Here is a 25,262-nt window from a genome sequence, read left to right as displayed (position 1 = left end):
ACAAAGAACGGCAGGTGTAGCCGGGCTGCGTTTCTGTTCATCGAAATTCGATTTCAATTGTGCTCGTAGAACCACTACTCGCAGGCATTCACCACGTCCTTATCGCTCAAAGGTGCACGACATATCTCCAGTTCACCATGGCCCTGCCATCTCGAGGTCGTCTTTTGGAGCTATCAAAGGTTTGTACTCGACTCATCCCCAACCCACCCACTTGCCTGGCTGCATTCTCTGGCCTTGAACGCTTCAATCACCTCACCATTACCCGATTCCTCCCAGTATCCTTTCAACACATGGTCTAACGATACTGTTGACAGTTACAATGCTCGATATTCTCGCACACATTCAATCCCAATCGACAGCGACTAGGCAATAAAATCCTGCGACAACGGTTAAAAGGCCCAACGATGGCCGCATACTACCCTCGGAAGTCTGTCGCTATGGGCGATATCTTGAAGGAGTTTGAGAAATTTGGCCTTGCAGGCTATGATGAAGAAGAATTGCAGCGGGTCGACAGTGTTAACACGGCTAAGATGAGAGGCAAGGGTGCGCCCAAGAAGAAGAGGACGGCAGCAGGTAAATATCCCCATTTGACCCACGGATATCTGCACACAGTCTCTAATCAGAACAACAGAAGGCAGAGCGGCCAAGAAAGCGGCCGGCAAGAAGTGATGATACCGAAGATGATCGTCCCTATGTTGTCTCTGGATATTTATGTATATTATGATACCCGACATATGCCCGGCGAACTTGATGATTGTACAATCAGAACTATCAAAGAACTTCTGTTATCCATCGATACTGGTGGCCAACTATCCTGTCCCCGACCATACCGTTCACACCGGTTTTTGCGACGAAGCTTTTCGAACTTAAGATCACGTGACCAGACTTTCAGTGTCGCGAAATCAAACCTCAAATACCCTGCTTGAGCTTCCAAGGTTCCATTTGGATTCTAATGGCTGGCGTACCGACCCATGGAAGAAGGTAGAAGGACACAATTAAGTCATGCAAACCAGGTGAGCGGTTGATTGCCCATCACGCTTGAGCTGGGGATGATCAACACCGGCCATCGCGCCGGGCGCGGAACAAGAGCCACCCTGCGATATGTCCAGCGAGTTCTCGAAAAAGCTTTCGAGACGAATTGACTTATGCTCGTGTTCACTCATCGAGATACAGGTACCACATCATAGTATTGCTGGAGATTTTGTTGCATCTCCGCACGGGCGATCCCCTGTTCCGGTTTTCACAACACCCGCAAGTCTTGCATGAACTCTTTCTTCGCTTCCCCGCAAGTTGTCAACAACCCCTCCAAAGCTCGCGTTCGACCTTTAGCCCGTCCATGGTCTTCTCGAGCCTGCATTCTCATCATTTCACCGTGTCAGTCAACTGGAGGAGCTGGCCTCTCGGAGAATGATGGATGTGATGCGGGGCAACGATGCCTCTCTTTCGTACTTACTGACGATTTATCACGTCGTATATAAAGGAAACATATATACTCGCAAACCTTCTTCTCCTCACATGTGCAACACTTCTTCCAAGTACTTTCTTCTTGACGAGTTCTGAACGATTTCGTCCCACTTGACTCTAACATATCGCCTCATCTATCTACAAGACTCATCATGTCGGGTCTCCATGAAGTCCAGACTGGCTCTGGTCGGTTGGCTGGGAAAGTTGCCTTGGTCACAGGTTAGCCCGGATCCATTTCGTCGCCTTCACCCCCGTGTGACTTTTTGCATGCCTCCGGTGCTTAGGTCAACTAACAACTTTCCCGTCTTCTAGGCGCCGCCTCTGGCTTCGGCCTCGCCATAACCCGCAAATTCGTGGCCGAGGGCGCCAAAGTCGTTGCAGCAGACATGAATGGTGACGCACTAGCGAAAGTCTACGATGTCAACTCCGCCTCAGCGGCACATATCGCTGCCGTCACTGCCAACGTGACCTTAGCGGACGACTGGGCCAAGATGGTTGAGACAGCCGTCTCGAAATTCGGCGGTCTCGACTGCCTCGTCAACAACGCAGGCACAAGTTATAAGAATAAGCCAACACTGGACGTCACAGAGGAGGAATTCGATAAAGTCTTCGCCGTCAACGTCAAGAGTATTTACCTCAGCATTCCTGCTGCTGTACCGGCGCTGAAACAGCGCGGGGGCGGAAGTATCATCAACATCGCCAGTATCGGCGCGATGAGGCCCCGGCCAGGTCTAGTGTGGTACAATGCCACGAAAGGCGCCGTTGCGAATGTAAGTGTCATTATCCAAGACGCGGGTCCACTTCACATCAACGAATAATCTAACATCCACCCCTTAGGCAAGCAAAGGACTCGCCGCTGAATTCGGCAAAGACCAGATCCGGGTGAACGCGCTGTGCCCACTACTAAGTGGAACAGGGTTGTTCGAACAGTTTGTCGGCGTGCCATACACCGAGGAGAATATGCAGAAGTTCTTGTTCAACGTCCCGCTGGGTCGGCTGACGGACCCAGATGATATTGCCAATGTCACGGCTTTTCTCGCGAGCGATGAGGGACGCTTCGTCACGGGTGTTAATCTGGAGGTCGATGGTGGGAGAGCGGTTGGTGCGTAGTCCAGGTAGGATATGGATGTGGTAGGAAAAGGGGTGGTGGTGGGTGAACCATCAGAGTGGTAGGTCAGCCTACTCGGTATGTGTCAAAACAATGCATGGCAACAACATGCAGCCATGTTTCCACTTCAGTGCCTCATATGGACCCGATGAAAGCCGTTCCCATGCCCAGTTTTCCCTTATTATCCAGATCGCCATTCATACCGACCACGGTTTCTACAGCCCTGACGAGCATACCCACCTAAGTGCAAAACAGAGTTGAACAGCAGCACAAGTCAGCCTGGGGATTAAATCACTAGAGGTGATTTCCAGCCTTCGCCCGAGTACGGCCACTCTAGAGGTCATCTTTACCGGAGTGTGGCTAGTGTCGAGGTCTGAACGCGGCCATGCATGGAAAGAACATGTCAGGAGAATGGATCAACGTTCGAATGTGTCTCGGATTCTATTCCATTACTTTTTGAGATTTTTATCCCAATCTCTCCCATTATTCAATTCGCATTGCCCAATGGATGCCCACGCCATGCCAACTCGCTCGTTTTGAAAATCGTACACGTACACGCTCATTGAGAAAATGTGAAGGGGGGAGTTTTGGTTCAACCTTTTCGTGCCCCTTTCCAAGGACTCTCCGGTCTTGTAACAACATGCGTATCCAACGCGTCCATGATTTTGGTGCCAATCCCTCTGCTATGCAATTTTGGGAACCTCTATCCTGACACTCATCTGTTCAGTTAACATCACAGCAATGATCTTCGTCTTTTCGATACTAGACAACACACGTAGTCATCGACAATTTCACTAGAATGCCGCTCTGCCAATCCCATCATCACTCTCCACAAGCTGTTGCAGGTGAGAGTCCGCATACTCACTGCGTAGTCTCTCTCTTTCGCTCTCTCGCTCTCGTGTCTCCCACTCGGCCAATACTTCTCGCTTGATGCGTTGCTTCTCTGTAATTTCACGGCGCATTCGTTCTGCTTCGGCCTCTAGCATCTTGATGCGCTTGTCCTGGTCGGGCGGTAGGCCAGATGGGAGAAGCTTACCACCTGGAATGATTTTCTCGGTGGTGGCAAGGTGTTGTTGGACTGTGTTGAATCGTTGAGTACGTGGAAAGGTGCTGCTACTGCTGCTGTTGCCTCGGAAAGCAAAGGTTGTGTCGGGCTGTCCAGTTGCCGCGCTACCAGAACTGGCACGCTCTGGTGGTGCGCTCCGGTAGTTACCACTGGACAAGTCACCACGAGATCCTCCTGGAAAGTCACCACGTCCACCCGCATAATCGCCACGAGTACTACCGTAATCTCCACGCCCATAACTTCCCCCTCTTGGACCATAAGGAGCAGAACCTCGATATGAAAGACTGCCTCGACCCCTCATGGGTGGGCTGGTGAAGTCTCTTGCCGGACCACTAGGTACACCTCGAGGTCGCGTGGGAGCATTAATCCCAGCTGCGCCTCCTCGGGCGTGGGGTATTGATGGTGACAAAGAAGCAGGGCCAGTAGGAGGGGATCTTTGAGGTTGACTGAAATTGCGTGAAGGCCCAGTTGGGGGTGGTCGATCGTATGTTCCATTTCGGTAGCTACTAGGCCCTGAAGGTGGTTGAATCTCTCCATTCACATTTTGCTTGTCGACAGTCGTGCTGGTTTCACGGTTTCGGAAAGGTTCAGTTGGTGGTGACCTACCGCGGTAGTTCGTCGACTCCGCATGTTCGTATTGAGTAGCCGGTTGACGAGGTGGTGAGCGTGGCCCGGATCCTGCAAGGCTGGCTCGGTCAGGATGAACCGGAGGAGATGATCTGCGGGATGTGGTGTTGGAGACAGGAGCGGAAATCCGGGGAGAGGGTGACCGTCTCCTCCAATTATCATCCTGTAGCTTGCGATCGAATCTGCGAGGGGGACTTTTAGATCTGGGTCTGTATGGGCCACCTCCTCTTGATGAATCCCTGTCTGGACTAAAAGGTCTCCTTGGTGGTGATCGAGGTCTATCAAATCTGTTTCGATCGGGTGATAATCTTCGTTCTCTCTTAGGTGAACGCCTGGATGGGTCGGGACTGAAATCTCGGAATCGTTTGGAGTCTGGAGGACTGCGAGGTCTTGGACCAAGAGATCTTGATCTTCGTCGAGGAGGCGATCGTCGTGGAGAGAAACGGCGTGGCGGAGATCTTCTACTAGGAAATAGATCCTCTCTTCCACGGTTGGGGGGCGTTCTCGATCTCCGTCGGAATGGTGGAGGAGAACGACTGCGTGGTCGTGCAGCGCGAGTACTAGTCGCAGGGATGTAGGAGTCGATGTCTTCTCTCCTTTCATCTCTTCGAGGTTCTCTTGGATCCCTTATGTCTCTCGGGTCTCGTCGATCTCCACCCCATGAATCCGTGGGATGTCGTTCGCGGTTGGGTGGGCGGTAAGGACCATCACCAGCAGAGCCACCAGGTCGATAACTTTCACCTTCGCCGAAATATTCGACATCAGGGTGGTCATCTCTTTCCCTGTCACGGTACACCCGATCTCGATCTCTGTCGCGCGGAGGAGGAGAGCGTCGAGGTCTGTGAAGTTGTCAGCGGGAGTGCGGAGGCGTTTTTCGTTCCTCTTGGGTATTGACATACCCCCGGTAACGGTCCATAGCATCACAGGTGGATGATTGATGACAGGCAGGACTTGCAGCCTGCAAGTGGGGAATTTATGGACTGGTAGAGTTCCCAGAGTGAGGAGGGTAGAAAGAAGTATCTGAAGCACCACGATGCATGGGTGCAGATGGTGGAGGGTGTCTTGTTCACTTATGTTATGGGCCGGCAAAGATGTTGAACTGCATCTTCAACTTGCAGGAAAGTCGCCAAAAAGAGAATCGCGGCTCGCGCCGCATTGAGACAAAGTGCACGCCGCCTTGTAGCTAGCAGCGCCGCTTTAGAGAAAGTTCACCCAGTTTAAAGCACGTGACAGCGCGTCCTTGGTCGCGTATGCGCCTCGCGTTCGTCCCAAAAGTTTGATGCTGTCGATCCAAATGGAGGTTACCATCTTAATAGCGATAACCAGATGCCTATTGTCTCTCTATTTGTCACTTGGAATGTTCTCAGTTGTCTTCTCTTCCTGCTCACTCTTCACCCTCTCCTCCTCATCTTTCTTCTGGTTGTGCTGCAACGCAATCATTTGCTGCTCTTCTTCACTGGCATCAATGTCTTCCAGCCCAACCTGACCCAAAATGCGTCCGATCAGGAATCGATACTGGGTGTGTCCATCAACAAATTCAGAAGCATCCACATTCTCAATTCCAGGGACGTCCTCAATGGCTTGCAGACCGGCGATGCCGTATTGTAGACTGCTTGTTCGATACAAGATTCCAAGAAGGTAATCATTGGTCGAGTAGACATTGATGAGCCGACCACTCACCACCGCTCGCAACTTGCGCCATGCCACCGAATCTGATGGAGCAGCCGCTCCTACTAATACGACTGACTCGACTAAACCAAAAACTCGACGATTTGCAAGTTCATCCAGACAAGAGTAGATGAGCCGTGCTCCAAGTGAGTACCCAAGCAAAGTCACCGGTCTTTCTCCTTGGACTTTTGAGATGAGAGCCTGTGCGAGTACTTTTCCTGCTTTGTCACTCCGTGCTGCCGCAACACTCCATGGGTTATCCACCAACTTTGTGGCTTTGGCTAGTCCATAAGGTAATGTCAATGCCGATGCAAGTGCAGCAAAAACTGTTCGACTGATGATTTCTTTCTTTGCCCATCCCCAGGCATAACTTCGCACGTATGCTGTCAATGCATTCCCAAGCTTCAGTAAGGACTTTACTTCCCATCGAAGTGCAAATCCTTCCACACTATTGCCAATTACCTTCCAGGGTTTGACAACCTCGGAGTCATCATTCAAGTACCCGGATATGCCGATGGCCACACGAAGATGTCTTGAATCACCTTCGCTGTTCTTTCCAGGAAATCGATGGGGTTTGTGGAGCGGAATGAACGCAAAGTCGTCAACCTCTCTTGCATACTCATCGATGACTCGCCCAGTCATTCGTCCACCATATGCGCCAAACAATGCTCCCACTAGAGGGGCACTTCCTGCAAGAGCACCAAGGTACCCTGCTGTAGCCGTCGCACCAAGACCAATTCCTCCCATCAAAGATCCAACCCCAGCAGCCAGAAGAGGAGCAGCCAGACCTCCGGTAACACCAATAAGCACAGCACCAGCTGCAGCACCAAGTCCGACCTTCCACTTTCGAGAAGAGGCATTCTCCTCTGCCTTTTTCTTTGTATCGGCATCAGCGTTCATATGCTGTTTCGCCGACTCCAAAAGGCCCTTCGCCACCTGAGTTTCATCCTCAGCCAATAATTTCATAGGAAGGCCCAAGGAACTGGTAATTCGAAGGAGGAGGACCCGAGACTCTGCTGTATACGTCTCTAGACTAAGAAGTAGCAGCAATAAGGAGTGCAAGATAAGTACGCGTTGAGCCTGAGGTAACTTTCTCAGCAGTGTTTCCTGAGGCGGATAGAGCTGCTGCAACGCATTATCCGATTCAGTATCTTCGAGCTTCTGGCTAAGCTGGTCATTGCGATTCTGCTGATTTCCGGGAGCTTGAGGTTTGCTCTCTAAAGGACCAGAATCACCTTCCTGATGCTGGTTGATGGCCTCTCCCAAACGCTGGATGACCTTATCTCGCCAGGTGTCGAAATGATTTAACGTTGCCTCCTTCAATTCTGTCATCTTCGCGCTAGACAATTCTGCCGCCCTTCTTTCGTAGCCTTTCTGTTTCTTAGCTTCTAACTGCTCAGCACTAGGCTCCGATGCCCGCTCTGTAGCCTCGGTGTTTGGTGTATGGTCGCTGGACTTGATAACTTTCTTGTCACCTGCCCCAGGCGCCAGAACACGGTTCCAATTTTCATGTCCTTTATCCGGATCAAAGATGTCGGCTACCTGTCTTCGCATCAGACCCATGCAATTGGCAATAAGCAATAGTAATTCTGATTTATCCTCATGTGTGGATAAGATGGTTGTCAGAGACTGTCCTTGATCTGAGTGCTGCTCCGGCTGAGCAGATCCTCCACCAGCGATCTTTTTCAGAAATGAGGCCATTTTGCATTTAGATGAGATGCAAGACAAGTATTATAGTATTCCTGAATTTGATTGACCACAAGGCTATGGATCGAAAGGTGTATGTTGCGTGTGTGATAAGGCTTTTGTAGGCCATGCCGTCATCGTCATACAAGCCGAAACTGATCGGATCTGATGGTCCGCCACTTGCATCTTTCCTATGACGTAACTTGCAATTTCCATTGATCCACGTTTCTTCGACCGTCCGATAGCTTTGCAATACATGACAATCAAGCCATCTAAGTGCCTAGGTATTTAGTGGCCTGGCAGCGTAATTACGTATCTATAAACTGATGGGCACTACATTATCGCATCGTGCTATTGTCCAAAGCCAGACTTCAGACACCTTGACTAAGTACGAGATTGAGTTCTGACGGCAGTAACCTCGATCTGCTCGATCTCATTCTTTGTATCCTCATGAAGGGATAGAACATCCTCGCGCTCGAAGCGTTCAAACGCAACGTCGCGCACAAACCACTTATCCTGATATTTCTTGAAGAAATAGTCCATCTCCTCAAGACTCCGGCCCGCCGTTTCGGGAAGGAATGCCCACACCATTGGGATCCAGCAGAGGGTCAGAACCATCCAGATCAAGTAGAATTTCCATGACAGATTCGCCACTCCGACTGGAGATACCATGACCGTGAGGAAGCCACCTCCCCAAAGTCCCATCGTCTGCACGGCATGGCCTTTGTGGCGGGCTCGCAGTGAGTTGAGTTCTGGTGCGCAGAGGTAAGGCATTGAGCAGCATCCGAGCCCGAAGCCGAATTCGAATGCGATGATGAAGGCCGTCGCGGCCCATCCGGCATTCTCGCGAGATGATGGGTGTTTGACGCCCCAGCCAATGCTCGCGGCAATGCCGCCCATCGTGATGGCCTCGATTGAGGCACTAATCAACAATGTCTTGCGACGGCCGGCTTTTTCAATATACTGGTCTTGTGTTAGTACTGGTCAGCTGCTGCGTCGCGGATTTCAAGTATATACCATGACAGGCAGCAGAGTTCCAATGAGCATCGCAATACTGCCGACTCCACCCATCAGAAACGAATTCCTCGGACTCAATCCCGCATCCTGGAAAACGACAGGGGCATAATACACGATGGCATTGACGCCAGTAACCTATTTGAGCACGTCAGCTGGGAATGGTTGGCTTGTCGCCCTGGCAGTTGACACTGACCTGCTGGAGAAGCCCCACGACAAAACCACTTAACCATAGCCGACGACCATTTTGCAGCTCACCGCCTCCAAAGGCCTAGTCCTTGTCAGTGTGGTGATATGCCAATTTTCCCACGCAGACTTACCTCCCGCCACGAGATATCAAGCTCTGCCTCATGCTGCGCGATTGCCATGATCTCTTGCGCTTTGCTAGCAATGGCCGGCGTTGTTGCAGTGGCATTATTCCCTTCAAGTAGTGCCAGGATTCCAGCAATCTCTCCAACTGGAGCACCTTTGGCAGCGAGCCACCTTGGACTTTCGGGACAGAAGGGAAGGAGAGCAAACACGAACAAAGGGAAGATCATCTGGACTGTGGATCTGTCAGCATATGTGGACTTTCCTCGGAGACTACTTACGCCCTAATGCCACTCTCCATTGCCCGTCTGTGCCGTCTAAGCTGGGACAGGCGAAGACAAGGCCATAATTTGTGAAATTGGAGATTACGATTCCCTGCCTTAGTCAGAAGTTGCTGAACGGAATTTCGTGGACTGAAGAAGTATAAACTCACAAGTATCACGATTGTACATTGAATGACGATCATGATGCCGCGCCAGTGAATATGCGAGCATTCAGCAATCCACATGGGTACCTGAAAATCATCAGCTTGTATCAATATGGAGAGACTTGTGGAAACCTACTGTGGCCGAGATAGCACCCACGCCCATACCAGCTATGATCTTACCAACTACCATTCGTGTCAGCGACTAACGTCAATCATGACGAACTGCAATCGCATACCAATCATCTGAGCCACCGAGAAAGCAGCCGTCTGCAAAGCCGCGCCTACCATGGTGACGATGCAGCCGAAAACGATAGTCCAGCGTCGTCCCGGAATCTGTGCATACAGGAAACACAAGATAACGCCAAGGAGCGCGCCCACCTGTGTGGTACACCGTTAGCATATACGCTTCGAGGTTGAGAGTGGAGGATAAAACATACATCATAGGCACCGACGATGAAGCCGAGCATCGTAGGAGTGGGGTGGTTGAATCGCTCGAGGAATGGTGGCAGAGTCAGGAGTCCGCCCATGACACCGTTGTCACTACGACAAAGTACTGTCAGCTTGGGCGTCGGTGTTCACTGGAGTGATTGCGTACATACTAGCCGAATAGGAGGAAGCCAAAGCCTCCTGTAACATTTATGAGCAGTTGCAGTGGGATTCCGGTGAGACCCATGATAGCTGTTCGCTGTAGATCTTATTGAGATACCTTGCTTGTCAAAGTTGAACGAAAGTGAAATTCACGGATTTGACCCCAAAATTGGGATCTGGACGCCTTGCATCTGGTTTATAGCATTCATCCCAGCTTCCCAGAGCCTGCACCCCGGATCTGCAAATATCCTAAGTGGAAGCCACGTGGCCATGGGTGTATCGTCGGTGCCGGAGTTGCATTACTCCTGAGTTACTTTGATATCCAGTCTAGGCCGGCTGACTGAGGGTCTAGATTGCAAAGCCGGGGGGCACTAGTACCTTGTGGATGGCATTAGGAGGGAAAGAATCGTGGATTTGTCATTTCTTCTATGATAGATGAGTCAGTCTCTGAGCTCTGCGCGTATAGTAGCTGGCACCCTTTTTTTTCGTAATTTGGTGGGTCCCATCCTTATACCAGGAAACGGCTCAACATCCACGCCTGCGTTGATTTTTCTTCATCGCGGCCAGCGTGGTTATGGAGGTCGGATATCCTTTTCACAGAGTCACTTGCGCGTCGGCCGTCTGGGCAGCGATGTAAAGAGAATTCATCCTACCATGACAAACCTCCTGTCGGGACTTGCGTCACCAGAGAAGCCAAGAGGTCTTCGGTCATCAAGCCCGCTTCCTCAAAGACACGTTCATCGGCATTCCATCCCTAGGATGCATGGTGATTTCTTCCGGCGGCGAAGTCTGATAAAGCACCGAACCAAAGTATTTGGGCCCGTCCTCCGGATAAACGGGTTCGAAGTCGAGATCCAGAAGTGCCAGCGACAGCACGAGCCGCAGCTCAGTCATGGCGAATTCCTGGCCAATGCAATTCCGACTGCCCATTTCAAACGGCCGAAACGTGTTCTTGTGCGGGTACAGGGGGTCGCCTTCCTTGGCGGTGAACCGCTCCGGGATAAATTCATGGGGTTGAGGCCAGAATTTCTCGTCGCGATGCAGCTGCGCTTGGTGTGAGAAGAGCATCAGATCCCACAGGGGGAGCTCTTCGCCGGTCTCGTGGTGGTACAGCCGTTGCCCTTCGGCGGCTTGCCGGACGCTGCCGCTGACGGGGCCGAAAAGTCTGAGTGTCTCCTTGATGACGGCGGTCAAGTACGTCAATCGATTGAGGAGTTCGGGTGTTCTTGCGATGGCTGCTTGCGCACTGGTAGAGTCTGAACCAAGGACTTCGTCGATTTCGGCACGGACAATGGCCAATTTCCCCGGGTGGAAATGTAGTAATGCCGTCACGAAACAGAATGTACTACTTACGGTGTCGTGACCGGCGAACAGCATCATTTTGAACTGGTCGACCGCCACATCGATCCAGCGCACATCGATCTCTCCCTCGGCGGCGGAATGTTCATCCTTGTACGATTTGACCGCAAGGCTGTGCATGGTTTTGCTCCCCTCCTTACGGTCATGGTTTCGGATACCTTCGAGAATATACGGTAGAACACCCTTTCTCATGGTGCGATTGTTCTTCCAGATCCGAAATGGTCGAACGGGGTTAAGCAATTTCGCTAGACCTTCTGGTGAGTAGTCGACGAGTAGGAGTGCGATTTGTCTTTTCAGAGCGTCAAAGATCTCGCACCCAGTTGTTTGAGCGTGTAGCCGAGCACCTCTGTGTCCAGTCAGCAGGGTTGGAAACCTCAGATCTGCTAAACTCACAGAACGGCATGACCAATGATGTCGACCGTCAATGCCATGGCATATGAGTCCATTTTTACCGTCTCCCCACTCGTAGCGAACGATTCAAGCTTTGTTTTGAAGATGTTATACTCCTCCAACATTGCCGGCACATAGCTTTGGATATTCTTAGAAGAAAACCCCGGATTGAAAATACTCCGCCAGGTCTTCCAATGATGGCCGTTGGACGTGACAAGATCAACGCCATGCGACAACGGACCGAATTCGAATGGCATTTGCGTATGTTTTGCAAAGGAGGTGTCTTGGCAGAATTGCACCATCATGTCAGGGTGATGCACTACGATCATCTGCTCAGAAACGGGCCACATATCCAAGTAGAAGTAGCCATATTTGTTAGTTTCAGGGTGTTCGAGACTAATAAGATATGGCACAAGCGCTGCAGCAATGTCTTTGGGTCCTTTCATCACCACTTTCGCCGCAATGAGCAGGTGCCCGAACACAAATGAATGTGGGAGAAGTGGCTAGTGACGGTCAGCCATTGATGTTGACGGTCAAAATGGAGATCCATACCAAGCCATATTTGCTGACTAGTGACCGAAAGCGCATGCGCCGTTGGTATAAGAGGTAGAAAAATCTAGCTATGGAACCGATGGCGACGATGGCGAACCCTCTGAGGGCGAGGGCGACTGCGGTTTCGCGCATTGTCAGCGTGCAAACTGTATGGTCGATTGGGATATGGTTGATTTGATCAGAAAAGATCATGTATCAAGTAAACACGGGGAATGCGCTGGTATCTATGCACGATGATGCAGCTTGCGATTGCTGACCGTGTGGCTTGAATGGGTGGCCTAACGAGGTGGATATTAGAGTAGCCCTAATCAAATAAAGTCTCGGGACTGTGCCTATCCCAAGCACTCATTTGACTACCTAGTTAGATACGGACTATCTATTCGGTGAAGGCCCACTGACAAGCTGAATCTCTTCCAGGGACTTTCTCGACAACAATGCAGAACTGATCCTCATAAAGTAGTCCCAGCGATGGAGAGGTAACCCAGCGATTTGGAGTCTTCTTATAAACCATTGTGGTAAAATGTTGCCAGCCTTTGATGTTACGAGAATCCACATGGCGTTCTCGGTCTCGGTCTCGGTCTCTGCAAGTGTGGGTTGAGTATTTAACTAGGGTTCGGACCCCTATGATTTAGGCCTCCGCCCAAGCAATCCCCCCCTTCGGAAAGCCTTGTCTTGACCCGTCGCTATCACGGACTTATGATAGTACTCACTTTCTGCCCACTCGGTGTCTGGGCTGCAACATATTTCTCAAGGCTGTGCTTGTTGATATCCTAAGAAGAAGTACGAAGGCAATGATCAGCTTCCATGCCAGAACATTCTGGAGGGCAGGAATCTACTATTGTTGGCTTTTGGAGATACCAAAAGCCCCGAGGGGCCTAGATTGCTAACCCGACCATCACCCGAACTAGGCACTTGGGGGTGCGCAGAGCCCTTCAGGTTTGATGGAATGATCATCAGAATTCAATATTGATGATGTCTGAGGATCAAATTTTCTAAACCCATCATATCTGAAGCAAGCATTTACTGAACAGTCATCATTTGCTGTTGTTACTCAGTTCCACATGAGCGCAGTACCGTACCTGACGACAATGGGCAGTTTCATTGAGAAGACATTTATTCGGCACACATTCAAGTAATGGTCATGCCACAATTTTGGCTGTAATCAACATCATCAATCGGCTACCTCGAATGTGTTCTCATTCCATCCGTAGACTCTTTGCAAGCGCTTTGCGTACAGAATGGCATAATAACCTTCAATATCTGATTTATGAGGCCTGTGAACCGTGAACCACCTACTCGCGCCCATGCTCTCTGGAGGGAAGAAAGTATACACGGAGCCAGTCCTGGGCCGCACAGAGAATCCCATATCGGTCATGGCTGAGAGGAATGCCGTCCAGCTTACGCTGCCACGAGCCTCTGCTTTAGCAAACAAAGCAGAAAAAACACCTGCTGTAGATGCTCGGACCTTGATTACCGCAGGTCTCTCTTCTTCAAAAGGCAAGCCCTCTTCTGCAGGCGCGACAATTTCAAAGATGGAGGAATGAGAAGGTCGTGTCTTCTCCTTTTGTTTGCGTTCGGCAACGAGCTTCTCTCGTGGCTCGGGCTCTGTGGCGAGTAGCTGTGTGGGTGCGACCTCGGCCGCTTGTATCTGCTCTCTGCGCTCCACCTGCTCTTTCATTCACATATACTGCTTCTCGATAGTGACAAAGCATTCTTCGGTTTGGTCTTGAGAAGGAAATCCCATTTTTGTACCGGCATTCTCGATGATGAACTGATCGAGACGAGTGAGTGCCTTCGATGCCATCTCAGGCTCAAGAAGGTCGTCTATGGGAACAACAAAGTCTTGTAGATCAATCTTCATCTTGAGCTCGTTCATCTCCTCATCAAGTCCTTGTGATTGGTGGACAAATATTTGACTTTTCTTACGGATAGTGACGGCATTCCTATGGTGGCTGATAGGCCCTGGATGAAATATGTGATGATGGCCAGCTCGCCTAGCGACGCCACTTCCCGCTCTTGGAGCCTTTCCCACGTCGAGAAATCAGTGTCATGGAGGTTGCTCAATTTCTTCATGAGATCCGTTCCTTTGACTGCGTCCGTCTCAAGCTGACAAAGACGGAGTATGTAGTAAAGCTGCGGGTCGGTCCGTGATAGCTCCCCTTTCTCCAGATCGCCGTTCATCTTGACGCGTGGGTTGCCAGCTCTGTCGAACACATTAGACATCCTCTTGAACTACTTGATACTGCTGGCTGTTTGGACGTTTCGTCTGAAGAGAGCTTGGACCCGACCGTATTCTAGATGGCAGACACTGGACAGCTCTTGAAGGATCACAGCTCTGCAGATCTTGTTTGTGGACGGCTGTGATTCCAGGAGGGCGAGAAGGCGACCTATGTAGTCCCAGATGGCGACCGCTTTGACCGAGTTGTAAACTACTTCGAGAACCGCGCCGCTAATGTACTTGTCGGTATGAACGGGCAAGATACGGCCTCTCTCGTCAGGAAGGAGCTCAGGACGGCTGAAAAAGCAAATGTTGACATCATGAGTGAGGACGACGGGTTCAGTTGAGAGCAAGGTCAAGTACTCCTGCAGCCTTGCTCTTTGATCCGCTGCGTTATTGATAATTTCAGGGAGAGAGGGGGGTTTTGCCGGCTCTTGAATGCTGAGCTTTGAAAGTGCTGATACCGTAGACTTGCCAGACTTCTGAGGTAGCTTCTTTCGGTCCCGCGTTCTTGAGCCGATATATAAGATGTCTTCGATTATAATGTTAAGACTCTGGAGCATGTAGAGTTGTCTTTGCAGTATGAGTTCACCACGCTCTTGAGGAACGCAAAGATTAGCCTGGATGGCACTCGAAAGCCCAGCGAAGACCTCGGATGCATTACGCATGATTGTCATAGATTCACCATAACGATCTTCATCGTAGAAAAGCGTCAAACCATTCCTATCGGGATTGGGAAGGCCGAGAGTTCTGGTATCCATCATGTGCTTGATGAAGTCGTGATCTCCAGGCCTCCCGTTCAGGCCAGTGCTGTATTGGTCAAGGAGGGTATTTGTGGCACGATGGGCGAAGAGGGCCAAGAAGCTGTTAGATTCACGGGTCGTGAGATCGCGCAGATTGATTTCCGGGATTATCTTGTACACATTGCCCAGAGATCGATCCAAAGAATGCTTGAGAACGACACCATCAGCTGCGCCTGCTTTGATACACTGTTTCCGTTCATTTTCATCAAAACTGCGCCAGTATCGCTCGACTGCAGTTCCGTGTCTGTGGTACTTCCCCCGTCAATCACTATGCAGGTTTTTGATCAATTGCCCCTGTGACACGTCACCCATCTTCGCGATGCTCTTCCACAGTAGATTTTGATAAACTTGATAAGATCCTATAACTGCATCGACTTCGAAGATGAATCTCTCTTTGCCGCTTGCTTACTGGCAAGAGGGCGGTTGACTGCTGCTGCTGATTTCGAGTGAGGGAGTCACCAACAACTGGTGCCAGGCCGAAGTCTTCCCCTTGCGCCAGACTGACTTAGGCCGGAAGCTTGACACCCAAAGAAGTTCATGTCACCGGAGATGTGAAGAGGTGCCTAGGTTGTCAAAAGGCTCTGGGCTGTCTTGCCAGAATCGTTACTTCGGTCCTAGTCACGCACTTGGTACCTTGCTGTCATTCAGAATCAGATGCAAAGCTACAGTAATCTACTGCAACAAGCTATGAAGGGTTGAAAGAGACAAAGACTTCTCAATATGAAAGGCAGCGACTGTTCCTGTTTGTTTGCTGAAGGTTGGCGGGGCTGAGTGCTGACTCGCGCTATCAGCCTAGATGAGGAGTTTGATACGCTAGTCTAGATTGGTCTCATGCTGACGCTGCTATCAACAGCCCAGCTCGCCCTTGTAATATCAATCCAAGATGCCTAAACTTCATTTCCATCCTCACACTAATAGAATTTATATCAAGAAGTGGTGAGATGGATCCAAGCTGCAAAGGCGATGGCTCAGCAAGATCCTAGCCCATATTCGACGATCGAACTTACTCGGTAGAGTTCCAGGGTCAGTCGCACCGAACAACAGTCTGGAGGGATCCATTGTCCCTCACTGTTTTCTAATACCATGCTCAATAAAACTTGACCCAAGGGAGACGTCTGAAACCATAAGTTCAGCTGCCCTGCTGATAGCAACCTGCTGCAAGCTCATAATTACACTCAATAGACCATCTTCTAAGACGATTGAAAGAGTCGATACTGACACTTGATGTCTCTAACCATGAGTAAAAGAAAGTCTCGCACTATGGGGTCCAGATTCTCTCAGAGCAGCACCAAGAGCCGAGCCATGGGTGACTTTTGTTGCGATGAACCAGATTTCATAGCATGCACCTAGCTTCGGACCGAATGATAACCCGAAGTCCCGGGATGAGTTCCGTCCCGAAGCACAGGCCGAATCTTCATCAGTTCTGCCAAGCTCAATGGTTGTTCAGGATGATCAGGGCGATCAAATGACACTGGCTCTGGGGCAACATGGACTCTTTGTTTCCATGCAGTCATGGATAATATATGAACATGGTTCGCCAACGGCGGCAAAGATTGTAAATCCTGGCTGTTACTTGGCTGGATTCTGACCAAGCCAGCTAGCCGAAGAGCTGCTACTTGGAACAGAAATCGCAGTGAACAACTAGTCAAACGGCTGACGCAGTGCTAATCCTCCACGATGAAGGCTATCGTACTGGAGGGTGAGCCTGGTAAGGCATCCGTCGTGTATGATCGACCTTTTCCTCAACTTCGCCCAGGTTATATGCTTGTCGATGTCAAAGCTGTGGCCCTGAACCCAACAGATTGGAAGCACATAGATTTTGCGAACGTCAAGAAGGATACGCTTTGCGGTTGTGATTTTGCGGGTGTGGTCGCTAAGACTGGTCAAGGATATACGAAAAGATGGAAGGTTGGTGATCGTGTTTGCGGATTTGCCCATGGTGGCAATCAGTTACAGCATGAGGATGGAGCGTGGGCAGAGACAGTCGCCGTGAAAGCTCAGATTGCCCTCAAGATACCAGATCATCTGTCGTTCCAGGATGCTGCATCATTACCGATTGGCGTTTTCACATGTGGTCAGGGGATGGTTCAGGAAATGGGCTTAGACTGGCCGAATGAGGAGAGGCACAGACAGGAAGAGCATGTGCTGATATATGGAGGCAGTTCCGCAACGGGGTTTTTAGGTATTCAATTTGCCACGTTGTGAGTTATCCCCGATAGTGAGAGGCGCCTGAGTCCCTAGATCTAAGTGTATGGAGCAGAGCCGGTTACAGGCCCATCACTACTTGTTCACCACATAATTTCGACCTACTGCAGTCTCTGGGGGCTGTCACCTTTGACTACAACGATCCAGAATGCGTCGAAAAGATCAAAAAGCATACCAACAACAAATTGAGATATGCTTGGGATACCATATCGACTGACAGAACGGCAAAGCTCTGTGCCGACGTCCTTATCCCTGGCGGTTCGTATGGCGCCATTCTGAAAATAGAGGCGCCTCGACCAGATCTCAAGTTCACTAGATCTCTAGGTTATACTGCGATGGGCGAGCCCGTTGAAAAACCCAACGTTTCTCTCCCGGCTCAACCGAAACATCTTGAGTTCATGGGGAAATGGGTTCAAGCAGTTGAGGAGTTGTTGACGAACAACAAGTTAAAGGTCCACAAAGTCACAGTAGATCACGGACTGGAGAATGTGTTCAAAGGACTAGAATTGATGCGACGAGGCAAAGTCAGTGGAGAGAAATTGGTATATACATTGTAGATCAGCAAGTGCGATGATTGGATTCAAAGTTACGATAGCTTGTCCCTGACTTTATCGAGCGTTACCGAGACCATTTTGGCCAGAGCCATGCCACTCAGCGGCTTTTACTGACCCACAATGGTCACGAAGAATTGTACCTCAACAATAAGTATCGCAATGTTCACTTCGATGCTTGCTTCGGACTTGATGGCTAGAGGGCTATAAACACACAATCTATGGGCTGGTGTTGGTTTACAAGAACCTTCTGCGAAGCTATGGAAGTCATGCATATGAACTTGCTGACTCTCGGCTTTGAACACCATTATGAGAGACTTGATCGATATAGCCTGGTTATAAGTGCTTGAGTATATCTACTTCCGGTGCGACACTCTTAATATATCCTTCTGAAGTTGATGGCAAAGAGTTCCTGGCTTATAATCGTCCTCGTCAAGATCGCAGTACCCTTCCTTTACCATTTTTCGAGGAACTATACCAAAACCGCGGCCTAATAAGTATCAGCGATTACTCGAAGGGTTGCCAAACATCTATAGCGCTACCGTGGATAGAATTATCTGCCGAAATTCGCATTATGCAGTGAGCACAATCATCGGCTAGACCGAAATCAGAGCCAATCTCTTCGAGCTGCGAAGTCAGGAGTCTCGCAGACTCTTCACTGAGTATGGGAGTTTGTATAAACCTAGCTTTGTCAGTTGCTAGCTTTATTGTACGATGATCGCAGACTAATACCATGGGGCAACGATATTCACTCGGCAAATGCCTTTATGTCGTAACGCCCTCATCAAGGCTCTCAATCCGAACTTGGCGGAACCGTAAGAGGGACGCGAATCCAGGTAACCAGCTAGACTAGACTTCAGAATGAGACATTTATTTTGGGGAGGGATCTCTGGATGTAGCAAGTAGTGGTTCAGGGCCAGTCTAATCGTGTACATTGTGCCGATGAGATTAGTCTGAACTATCTGCATGTCTGGCTCTGCGATATCAGATGCATCAACTGCAGAGAGTCATCAGCATAGGTACACAGAGATGTCTCGATTAGAGCAACTGACGATTCATCAAGAATGGATCGTCTCCAGATATACCTGCATTGGCGATGACGATATCAATAAAGTTGTTGGCTGATGCCACGAGTGCTACCTCGAACGCAATCTTCTGGTCCGACCACGAACGAATATCACACTTGGTGAAATGAACACTAAGTAAGTCAAAATGAGCACTTGTGTCATGATTCGAAAGACAAACTTGGGTGATGCAGAACTCTCAGGGGTAGGGTTGAGATCCGCATTGATCACGATAGCACTGAATTGCGTTAGTCGGAACCAGACCACCATAAATTGCGAAAGCATGCAGGTATCCTTACCCGGCCGCATCGAACGCTGTAACATAGGCAAGGCCCAGTCCACTACTTCCTGAAGTCAATTAGCTTCGAGGACTCGATGATGGGCTGTACGTACCACCCGTCACTAGAACCGTCTTTCCACGGAGACTGTCGAAGTCTATAGCCGTGGAACAATCAACCTTGCCCAAATCTTGGTATCTCAGAGACATAGTTCAACCGTCCTACTGATGTCAGAAATCCGGGCAACGTAGTGAGGGTCGTAGATATGAAGGGAGTGATACAACGAGGGGTCGAAAATATGGCTGGGCAAAATAGTGCCGCGGCCCGAACAGTAGCTTTGATCGCTTCTTTCTCTGTGCAAGAAGTCTCATCCAGATTTCTATCGGATCTCAATTGCCTATCAAAAAACAATTTTGGACATGCCGACGCCAAGTTACCGAACCATGCTCCGACGGGCTACCTGAGGATTTTTGGGTCATGTCCGCGGCTTGGGGCTCGGAAGGGTCACTGGTAGTGTGTGCTGGACCATCACACAGCCGTAGAAAGTGTTCTCGTCACAAGTATACTTTCGATAACTGCGGAACATGAGCAAATGTGATAAAGAGGTCTTCGTTCGGGGCAAAGCTCTCTTCGAGCACACGCACAGAAGCAGGAGAGCAGGCCTATCAACATTATCGAGGAACCATGTTGGCTGAAAATGAATCACCAGAGACCCATGAGCCCGTCATGAAGGACATCGAAAACGACTCAGAGAACCCAGCCAGAGTCAAAAACATTGGTTCGGCGAAAAGGCATCCTGATCTCAAGTCTTATTCTAGTCTCAATGACACTGCGATCCACGATCTTCCTTCTTGGACACCACCAAGAAAACTCAAGGTTATAACCATAGGAGCAGGATTCTCCGGCCTCATATTTGCGCATAAATTACAACACCAGCATGAGGAGTTCCAGGATTTGGTCGACCATACAATCTATGAAGCGAGAGAGAATGTCGGCGGGACTTGGCTCGTCAATAATTACCCTGGCGTTCAATGCGATGTCCCTGCACATATATATGTATAGTTGGGCCATGAAAATGTCGTGCAACGAGATACTTACAGTGATTAGGCTTTTCCATTCGACCCAAAACCAGACTGGAGCCACTTCTACGCAACTGGCGCAGATATTCAAGCCTATATTCAGAATACGGTCAAAAAATGGAATTTAGATCGTGATATTAAACTCAATCACAAAGTGACGGAGACACTATGGCAAGAAGATCTAGGTCAATGGAGGGTAACTATCAAGAACAGCAAAAAGTCTTTCGTGGAATTTGCAGATATACTGGTATCTGGCCAAGGAGTATTGAACAGATGGCGATGGCCAAATATTGAAGGCCTAGACTCCTTCAAAGGTCATAAATGTCACTCAGCAGCATGGGACCACACATTTGATTATGCAAATAAGACGATTGCAGTCATTGGTAATGGTTCATCTGGGGTACAAATTATCCCCAAACTCGCAGAACTCCATCAAACCAAAGTCATCGCCTTTCAAAGGACACCTAACTATGTTTTCACTCCTCTCCCTCCCGGGCATCTGATGGGACGCGCAGAGGATACAAGCAATAACCCTAAATTCACTGATGCGGATCGGAAACGCTTTGTGGAAGAACCAGAATTTCACAGGGACTACCGTCGGAAGATTGTCCATCAGATTAACGGCGCATTCAAGATGGTAAGATTTATAGTTGCTCGGAACCTAGCCAATGAATAGCTAATGGAGCGACAGTTTCTCAAAGGATCGTCAGCCAATGCGGCAATAACTGAAGCAGCACGCAGGCAGATGACTACGAGGTTAAACAATGACGCTGTGCTTTGCTCAAAAATGATTCCAGACTGGGGCCTTGGCTGTCGTCGTATCACTCCTGGAGAAGGTATGTGAAATGCACAGAGCGGTCTTGCGGTGCCACAAGCCGGCTAGTGAAAGAGATGTGCTAATATTATCGCTTAGGTTACTTGGAGTCATTCACAAGATACAACGTCCACCTGGTCAATAGTTCCGTTGTGAGGGCATCTGCAGACTCGATCACCACTGCAGATGGACAGACTTTCAAAGTCGATGTAATCGTGTGCGCAACAGGGTTCGATGTGTCTCTCCGACCACAGTGGAACATGTTCGGCAGAAAGAATGTGGATCTGCGTAAGGAGTGGGAAATTGATCCTGAATCATATGTGAGTATCTAAGTGGCCGAGCTACTATTTTCCAGCTTTTGTTGGTCTAGCCATACTCATCAACTCCAACCTTTGTGTGGGATTTCGCTGATTGTGCGTGCTTCGGATAGCTGTCCATAGCAGCACGGGACATGCCTAATTTCTTTATGTTCCTAGGGCCTAACGCTGTTGTTGCCCATGGCTCGTTGCTCGAGGCTGTGAACTGGACGGGCGAATACATCCTGAAATGGATCCGAAAGATCGCAACAGAAAATATAAAGTTCGTTGTTCCAAAGTCAAGTGCAGTTGATGAACTCATTAGATATGGCGACAACGTTCACAAGAAACTCATATGGTCTGATGGATGCTCAAGTTGGTTCAAGCGAAATACAGTCCACGGCCGAGTGACCGCAGCTTTCGCCGGAAGCGCTCTTTTATTCCGCCAATTAATTAGTGATCTGCGACCTGAAGATTTCGAAATTGAATACAGGGGTGAAAACAGATGGAGTTTTATGGGCAATGGATTCACGAAGTACGAATTAGACGCCTCCAATGATCTGGGTTGGTACATAGAGCATTAGCTGTGGTTATTCTTTGTAGCATATGCAATTTTCTTGCAACACGAGTGGTTCTTGCTTTTGGCAGCGTCTGGCACAGCTGTATCAGTATGCCTTACATTGACTACGGCTTAGGCCACTCAAACCAGGGTCTGGTGTCAAGGATCTACTTTGGTAGTCAAGCAACCTCTTCCAAGGTCTCGGCGCTGGTCAACTCAACGCGAGTTTTTGTTCGCGCTCCTAGTGGCGATCGGAAACCCCATAATCAATAGTTAGGTAGGTAGACGAAGGGAGCCTACCCAGACCTGCGGGGTAGGCCCCGTCCGCTTAAATCTCCCCTCTCGCAGCCGCCCGTCAATGCCTCGGAGCTTCTGCTTTGTCTTCGCTCATCACTGCAAAAGTTCTTCAAATATTCCCGCGCAATAGCGGCGGTGAGAAGTAAAGTAAGCGAAGACTCCTCCATCTGCGATGAGGAGTGACTGCAACCGTGCGTGGGAATTATGGCACAGCAATCTGGAGATCAGCTCTCATCACGAGTTAGTCTGGATGACCGAATCTCTAGACTGTCTTCAAGGAGAGCCCGGGCAGCCTGCGCTCTGTGTCGCTGGAGAAAAGTCCGCTGTGATAGCGAAAATGGACGACCTTGTTCCAATTGCGTCTTCGAAAGTGTGGACTGTGTAGTCCCACCGAAACAGGAGCGCAGGAAAACGCATGCTCGAAAACCATATCCCGGCTTGTTGGTGGCGGCAACTAACGTTGTTTCCGAAACATCGCCAATAGTAGTCGAAACCGATCCAGAATACGCCGAAAGAGATGCAGTGGAAGGCCAGGGTCATTTGGATGGCACATCACCGTACCTGCCAAAGCGGAATGCTCATATCGACGACCAGTCAGGAAGCATCACTGACGACCAGACGATTACTGCAACACATGCCCGGAACAAGGAGAACAAAGGGTTCAATTGGTATGCAGCTGCAACTCAAAGCGTCCCTTTACCACTCTCTCCCGAGGCTTCCATCGGGCTATCGGCTTCTGGACTGAGCCTTTCGGAGGTGGACAAGTCGGCTAACAGCAAATCCCTCCCTTCATGGTTGAGACCGGTGCCTTCTCATATCTCTGCAGAGGATGTAGACTACCTTCGTCGCAAGGGCGCTCTACTGGTTCCGGAACAAGAATTGAGGGACGAGTTACTCAAGAATTACATTCAGTTTGTCCATCCAGGACTACCGTTGCTTGACCTTGGTGCATTCCAAGCGAGTATACGAGAACCCCACCGTCACGGGACAACCAGTTTACTTCTCTTTCAAGCAGTCATGTTTGCCGGTGCTGCTTGGGCGGATATTAAAATGGTGCGGCGCTTGGGTTATTGGACACGAGTCGCAATCCGCAGGGCCTTCTACACAAAGGCAAAAGTATGTGCCAAATAATTATCCTGCACGATGATCTAACTCTGGATGCAGGTGCTGTACGATCTGAGCTATGAGCAAGATCGATTAGTGCTCGTTCAAGCACTGACTATTATGACTATCTGGTGGGATGGTCCGAGCGAACAGAAGGATGGCTACTACTACTGTAGCCTTGCACTCGGTATGGCCAGATCGATCGGACTACATCGAGACGTGCACAACCAGACTCTTTCACCTAGCCTCAGAAGCCTTCGAAGGCGAGTGTGGTGGTCCTGTCTGATGCGTGATACGATTACTTCCTTGGGAGGCAATCGCGGCCCCCGAGTCAAAGATTCCGATTACACATTACCGGAGCTCACCCTGGAAGATTTCGATCTCCGTGAGCCAAGCTCTGCTCAAACGCCCTGGGCGCCTTCTACAGATATTGCATCGCAGAGACAGCTGGCTACTATGTGTATCTGGCAGATGAAACTCTGTCGGATCATAAGCCGAGTACTTGAACTTGCATACGATGAGAACCCAACTGGCCACACTGGCATATTGTATCCTAGGCAAGACTCGGACGCTATTGGTGAAGCTTGCACGCAACCTCGGTCGGCGTCCTCCATGGCTATTGAGAAATTGCAGGCTTGTGAGGACGATCTCCGTTTCTGGAGGGAAAATGTTCCAGGAAACGTTCTACACGAGAGCCCTCCTCCGATTCTTTATTCTTCACATGAGCAAGCACCATACGTCCACCGTGCGCTTTTGTCGATGTTATACCATGTGACGGTATTTAGTCTACATCGTCCATATATTCGCGCTACCACCGGACTAAAGGCATCGAGAAGCATCGGAGATCAAGCATCGTGTACACCACATCAGATGATGCGCTACGCCGCGGCCTGTGGAAACAAGATCGTCATGGAGCTATATCAGGTAGATCTGATGCGATGCTTGCCTGCAACTGGAATAAGTTGTATTCTTGCTATCAGTTTCAGTCATGTCTTTGATCTGCAGTCTCAAGAAGCTCAAGTTCGACGCGATGGGACACGAAAGCTCGAGGAGTGCAAGCAGGCGCTCCGAGAATTGACAGATGCTCATTCTGCCGCAGAATGGGCTATCAAATTTTTGACATCCGCAGCAGCCTACGTCACTCGGATTAGTAGCGTCCGGCGCAGGAACACTTCAATGAGCCAGATTGCAGATCCGATGGAACTATCACATGAAGAACCCTCAAGTCATCCAGCAATGCGCAGTGAAGTACCTGAGGTCCATACGGGTATTGTGATCGGGGTTGGCGATGCTACTGATTTGGATACAGTGGCATTGGAGCAAGGTCCCACAGCGCACGACTGGCAGCATGGTATGGATGACACGTCAATCGAAGACAACTACCGGTTTTCATCTAATCCTGACCTGGTACTACCTGATGAGCTCACAAGCTATCCAAACTTCCCCGATGTTTGGTTCGGCGGCATCGGCGATCCCTTCGACTCTTTCAACAATGTGGTGGGAGGTAATGAAATCTTCGACGGAAATGTTTAAAATCGTCAAGTGCTCTGTTAACAGCGCTCGAGCTTTAGCTGCATTGGGTTGATACTAAGTACTACATCGTAGCTTGTGAACTTCAGTTTCGTTGCATTCATTGCTTTTCCAAAGCCCTGTTCACGTGTGACTCAGAGAAACCATGGCAATGAGAGCTCGTTAGTAAGATTGTCAAATCAAATCTAAACTGCAAATTGTCCGGC

At 49.7% G+C, this 25,262-nt stretch overlaps 11 protein-coding genes across 11 annotated transcripts; 5 read left to right on the top strand and 6 right to left on the bottom strand.

The window, feature by feature from the left end:
- Positions 1–137: 137 nt before the first annotated feature.
- On the top strand, positions 138–669 carry LTR84_005721 (uncharacterized protein; the record flags this gene model as incomplete). The annotated part of the gene is made up of 3 exons (XM_064849286.1): positions 138–179; positions 315–573; positions 632–669. 3 exons carry the CDS (start codon positions 138–140, stop codon positions 667–669), a joined length of 339 nt encoding a protein of 112 aa, XP_064703989.1.
- Positions 670–1,616: 947 nt separating this feature from the next.
- Positions 1,617–2,574, top strand: LTR84_005720 (uncharacterized protein; the record flags this gene model as incomplete). The annotated part of the gene is made up of 3 exons (XM_064849285.1): positions 1,617–1,683; positions 1,777–2,234; positions 2,302–2,574. 3 exons carry the CDS (start codon positions 1,617–1,619, stop codon positions 2,572–2,574), a joined length of 798 nt encoding a protein of 265 aa, XP_064703988.1.
- A 792-nt stretch (positions 2,575–3,366) lies between these two features.
- Positions 3,367–5,181, bottom strand: LTR84_005719 (uncharacterized protein; the record flags this gene model as incomplete). The annotated part of the gene is made up of 2 exons (XM_064849284.1): positions 3,367–5,104; positions 5,165–5,181. The coding sequence occupies 2 exons, from the start codon at positions 5,179–5,181 to the stop codon at positions 3,367–3,369; spliced, it is 1,755 nt and encodes a 584-aa protein (XP_064703987.1).
- Positions 5,182–5,606: 425 nt separating this feature from the next.
- LTR84_005718 (uncharacterized protein) lies at positions 5,607–7,634 on the bottom strand (the record flags this gene model as incomplete). The annotated part of the gene is made up of 1 exon (XM_064849283.1): positions 5,607–7,634. One exon carries the CDS (start codon positions 7,632–7,634, stop codon positions 5,607–5,609), a length of 2,028 nt encoding a protein of 675 aa, XP_064703986.1.
- A 369-nt stretch (positions 7,635–8,003) lies between these two features.
- LTR84_005717 (uncharacterized protein) lies at positions 8,004–9,896 on the bottom strand (the record flags this gene model as incomplete). The annotated part of the gene is made up of 9 exons (XM_064849282.1): positions 8,004–8,582; positions 8,637–8,771; positions 8,830–8,904; positions 8,954–9,177; positions 9,224–9,317; positions 9,376–9,456; positions 9,506–9,552; positions 9,606–9,747; positions 9,807–9,896. 9 exons carry the CDS (start codon positions 9,894–9,896, stop codon positions 8,004–8,006), a joined length of 1,467 nt encoding a protein of 488 aa, XP_064703985.1.
- Positions 9,897–10,668: 772 nt separating this feature from the next.
- On the bottom strand, positions 10,669–12,294 carry LTR84_005716 (uncharacterized protein; the record flags this gene model as incomplete). The annotated part of the gene is made up of 3 exons (XM_064849281.1): positions 10,669–11,662; positions 11,710–12,209; positions 12,259–12,294. 3 exons carry the CDS (start codon positions 12,292–12,294, stop codon positions 10,669–10,671), a joined length of 1,530 nt encoding a protein of 509 aa, XP_064703984.1.
- A 1,135-nt stretch (positions 12,295–13,429) lies between these two features.
- Positions 13,430–14,481, bottom strand: LTR84_005715 (uncharacterized protein; the record flags this gene model as incomplete). The annotated part of the gene is made up of 3 exons (XM_064849280.1): positions 13,430–13,929; positions 14,011–14,137; positions 14,185–14,481. 3 exons carry the CDS (start codon positions 14,479–14,481, stop codon positions 13,430–13,432), a joined length of 924 nt encoding a protein of 307 aa, XP_064703983.1.
- A 9-nt stretch (positions 14,482–14,490) lies between these two features.
- LTR84_005714 (uncharacterized protein) lies at positions 14,491–15,591 on the bottom strand (the record flags this gene model as incomplete). The annotated part of the gene is made up of 2 exons (XM_064849279.1): positions 14,491–15,509; positions 15,549–15,591. 2 exons carry the CDS (start codon positions 15,589–15,591, stop codon positions 14,491–14,493), a joined length of 1,062 nt encoding a protein of 353 aa, XP_064703982.1.
- Positions 15,592–16,956: 1,365 nt separating this feature from the next.
- On the top strand, positions 16,957–18,041 carry LTR84_005713 (uncharacterized protein; the record flags this gene model as incomplete). The annotated part of the gene is made up of 2 exons (XM_064849278.1): positions 16,957–17,480; positions 17,540–18,041. The coding sequence occupies 2 exons, from the start codon at positions 16,957–16,959 to the stop codon at positions 18,039–18,041; spliced, it is 1,026 nt and encodes a 341-aa protein (XP_064703981.1).
- A 2,020-nt stretch (positions 18,042–20,061) lies between these two features.
- LTR84_005712 (uncharacterized protein) lies at positions 20,062–21,132 on the top strand (the record flags this gene model as incomplete). The annotated part of the gene is made up of 2 exons (XM_064849277.1): positions 20,062–20,433; positions 20,485–21,132. The coding sequence occupies 2 exons, from the start codon at positions 20,062–20,064 to the stop codon at positions 21,130–21,132; spliced, it is 1,020 nt and encodes a 339-aa protein (XP_064703980.1).
- A 111-nt stretch (positions 21,133–21,243) lies between these two features.
- LTR84_005711 (uncharacterized protein) lies at positions 21,244–25,059 on the top strand (the record flags this gene model as incomplete). Its single annotated transcript, XM_064849276.1, has 6 exons — positions 21,244–21,292; positions 21,370–21,590; positions 21,641–21,683; positions 21,747–22,130; positions 22,808–23,538; positions 23,587–25,059. The coding sequence occupies 6 exons, from the start codon at positions 21,244–21,246 to the stop codon at positions 25,057–25,059; spliced, it is 2,901 nt and encodes a 966-aa protein (XP_064703979.1).
- Positions 25,060–25,262: the final 203 nt, after the last annotated feature.

This window comes from Exophiala bonariae (assembly GCF_035927105.1).
Source record: "Exophiala bonariae strain CCFEE 5792 chromosome Unknown scaffold_21, whole genome shotgun sequence".
In the NCBI taxonomy this organism is placed as follows: domain Eukaryota; kingdom Fungi; phylum Ascomycota; class Eurotiomycetes; order Chaetothyriales; family Herpotrichiellaceae; genus Exophiala; species Exophiala bonariae.
Note: the sequence above shows the minus strand (reverse complement) of the source record. Positions and strands in the feature narration are given on the sequence as shown.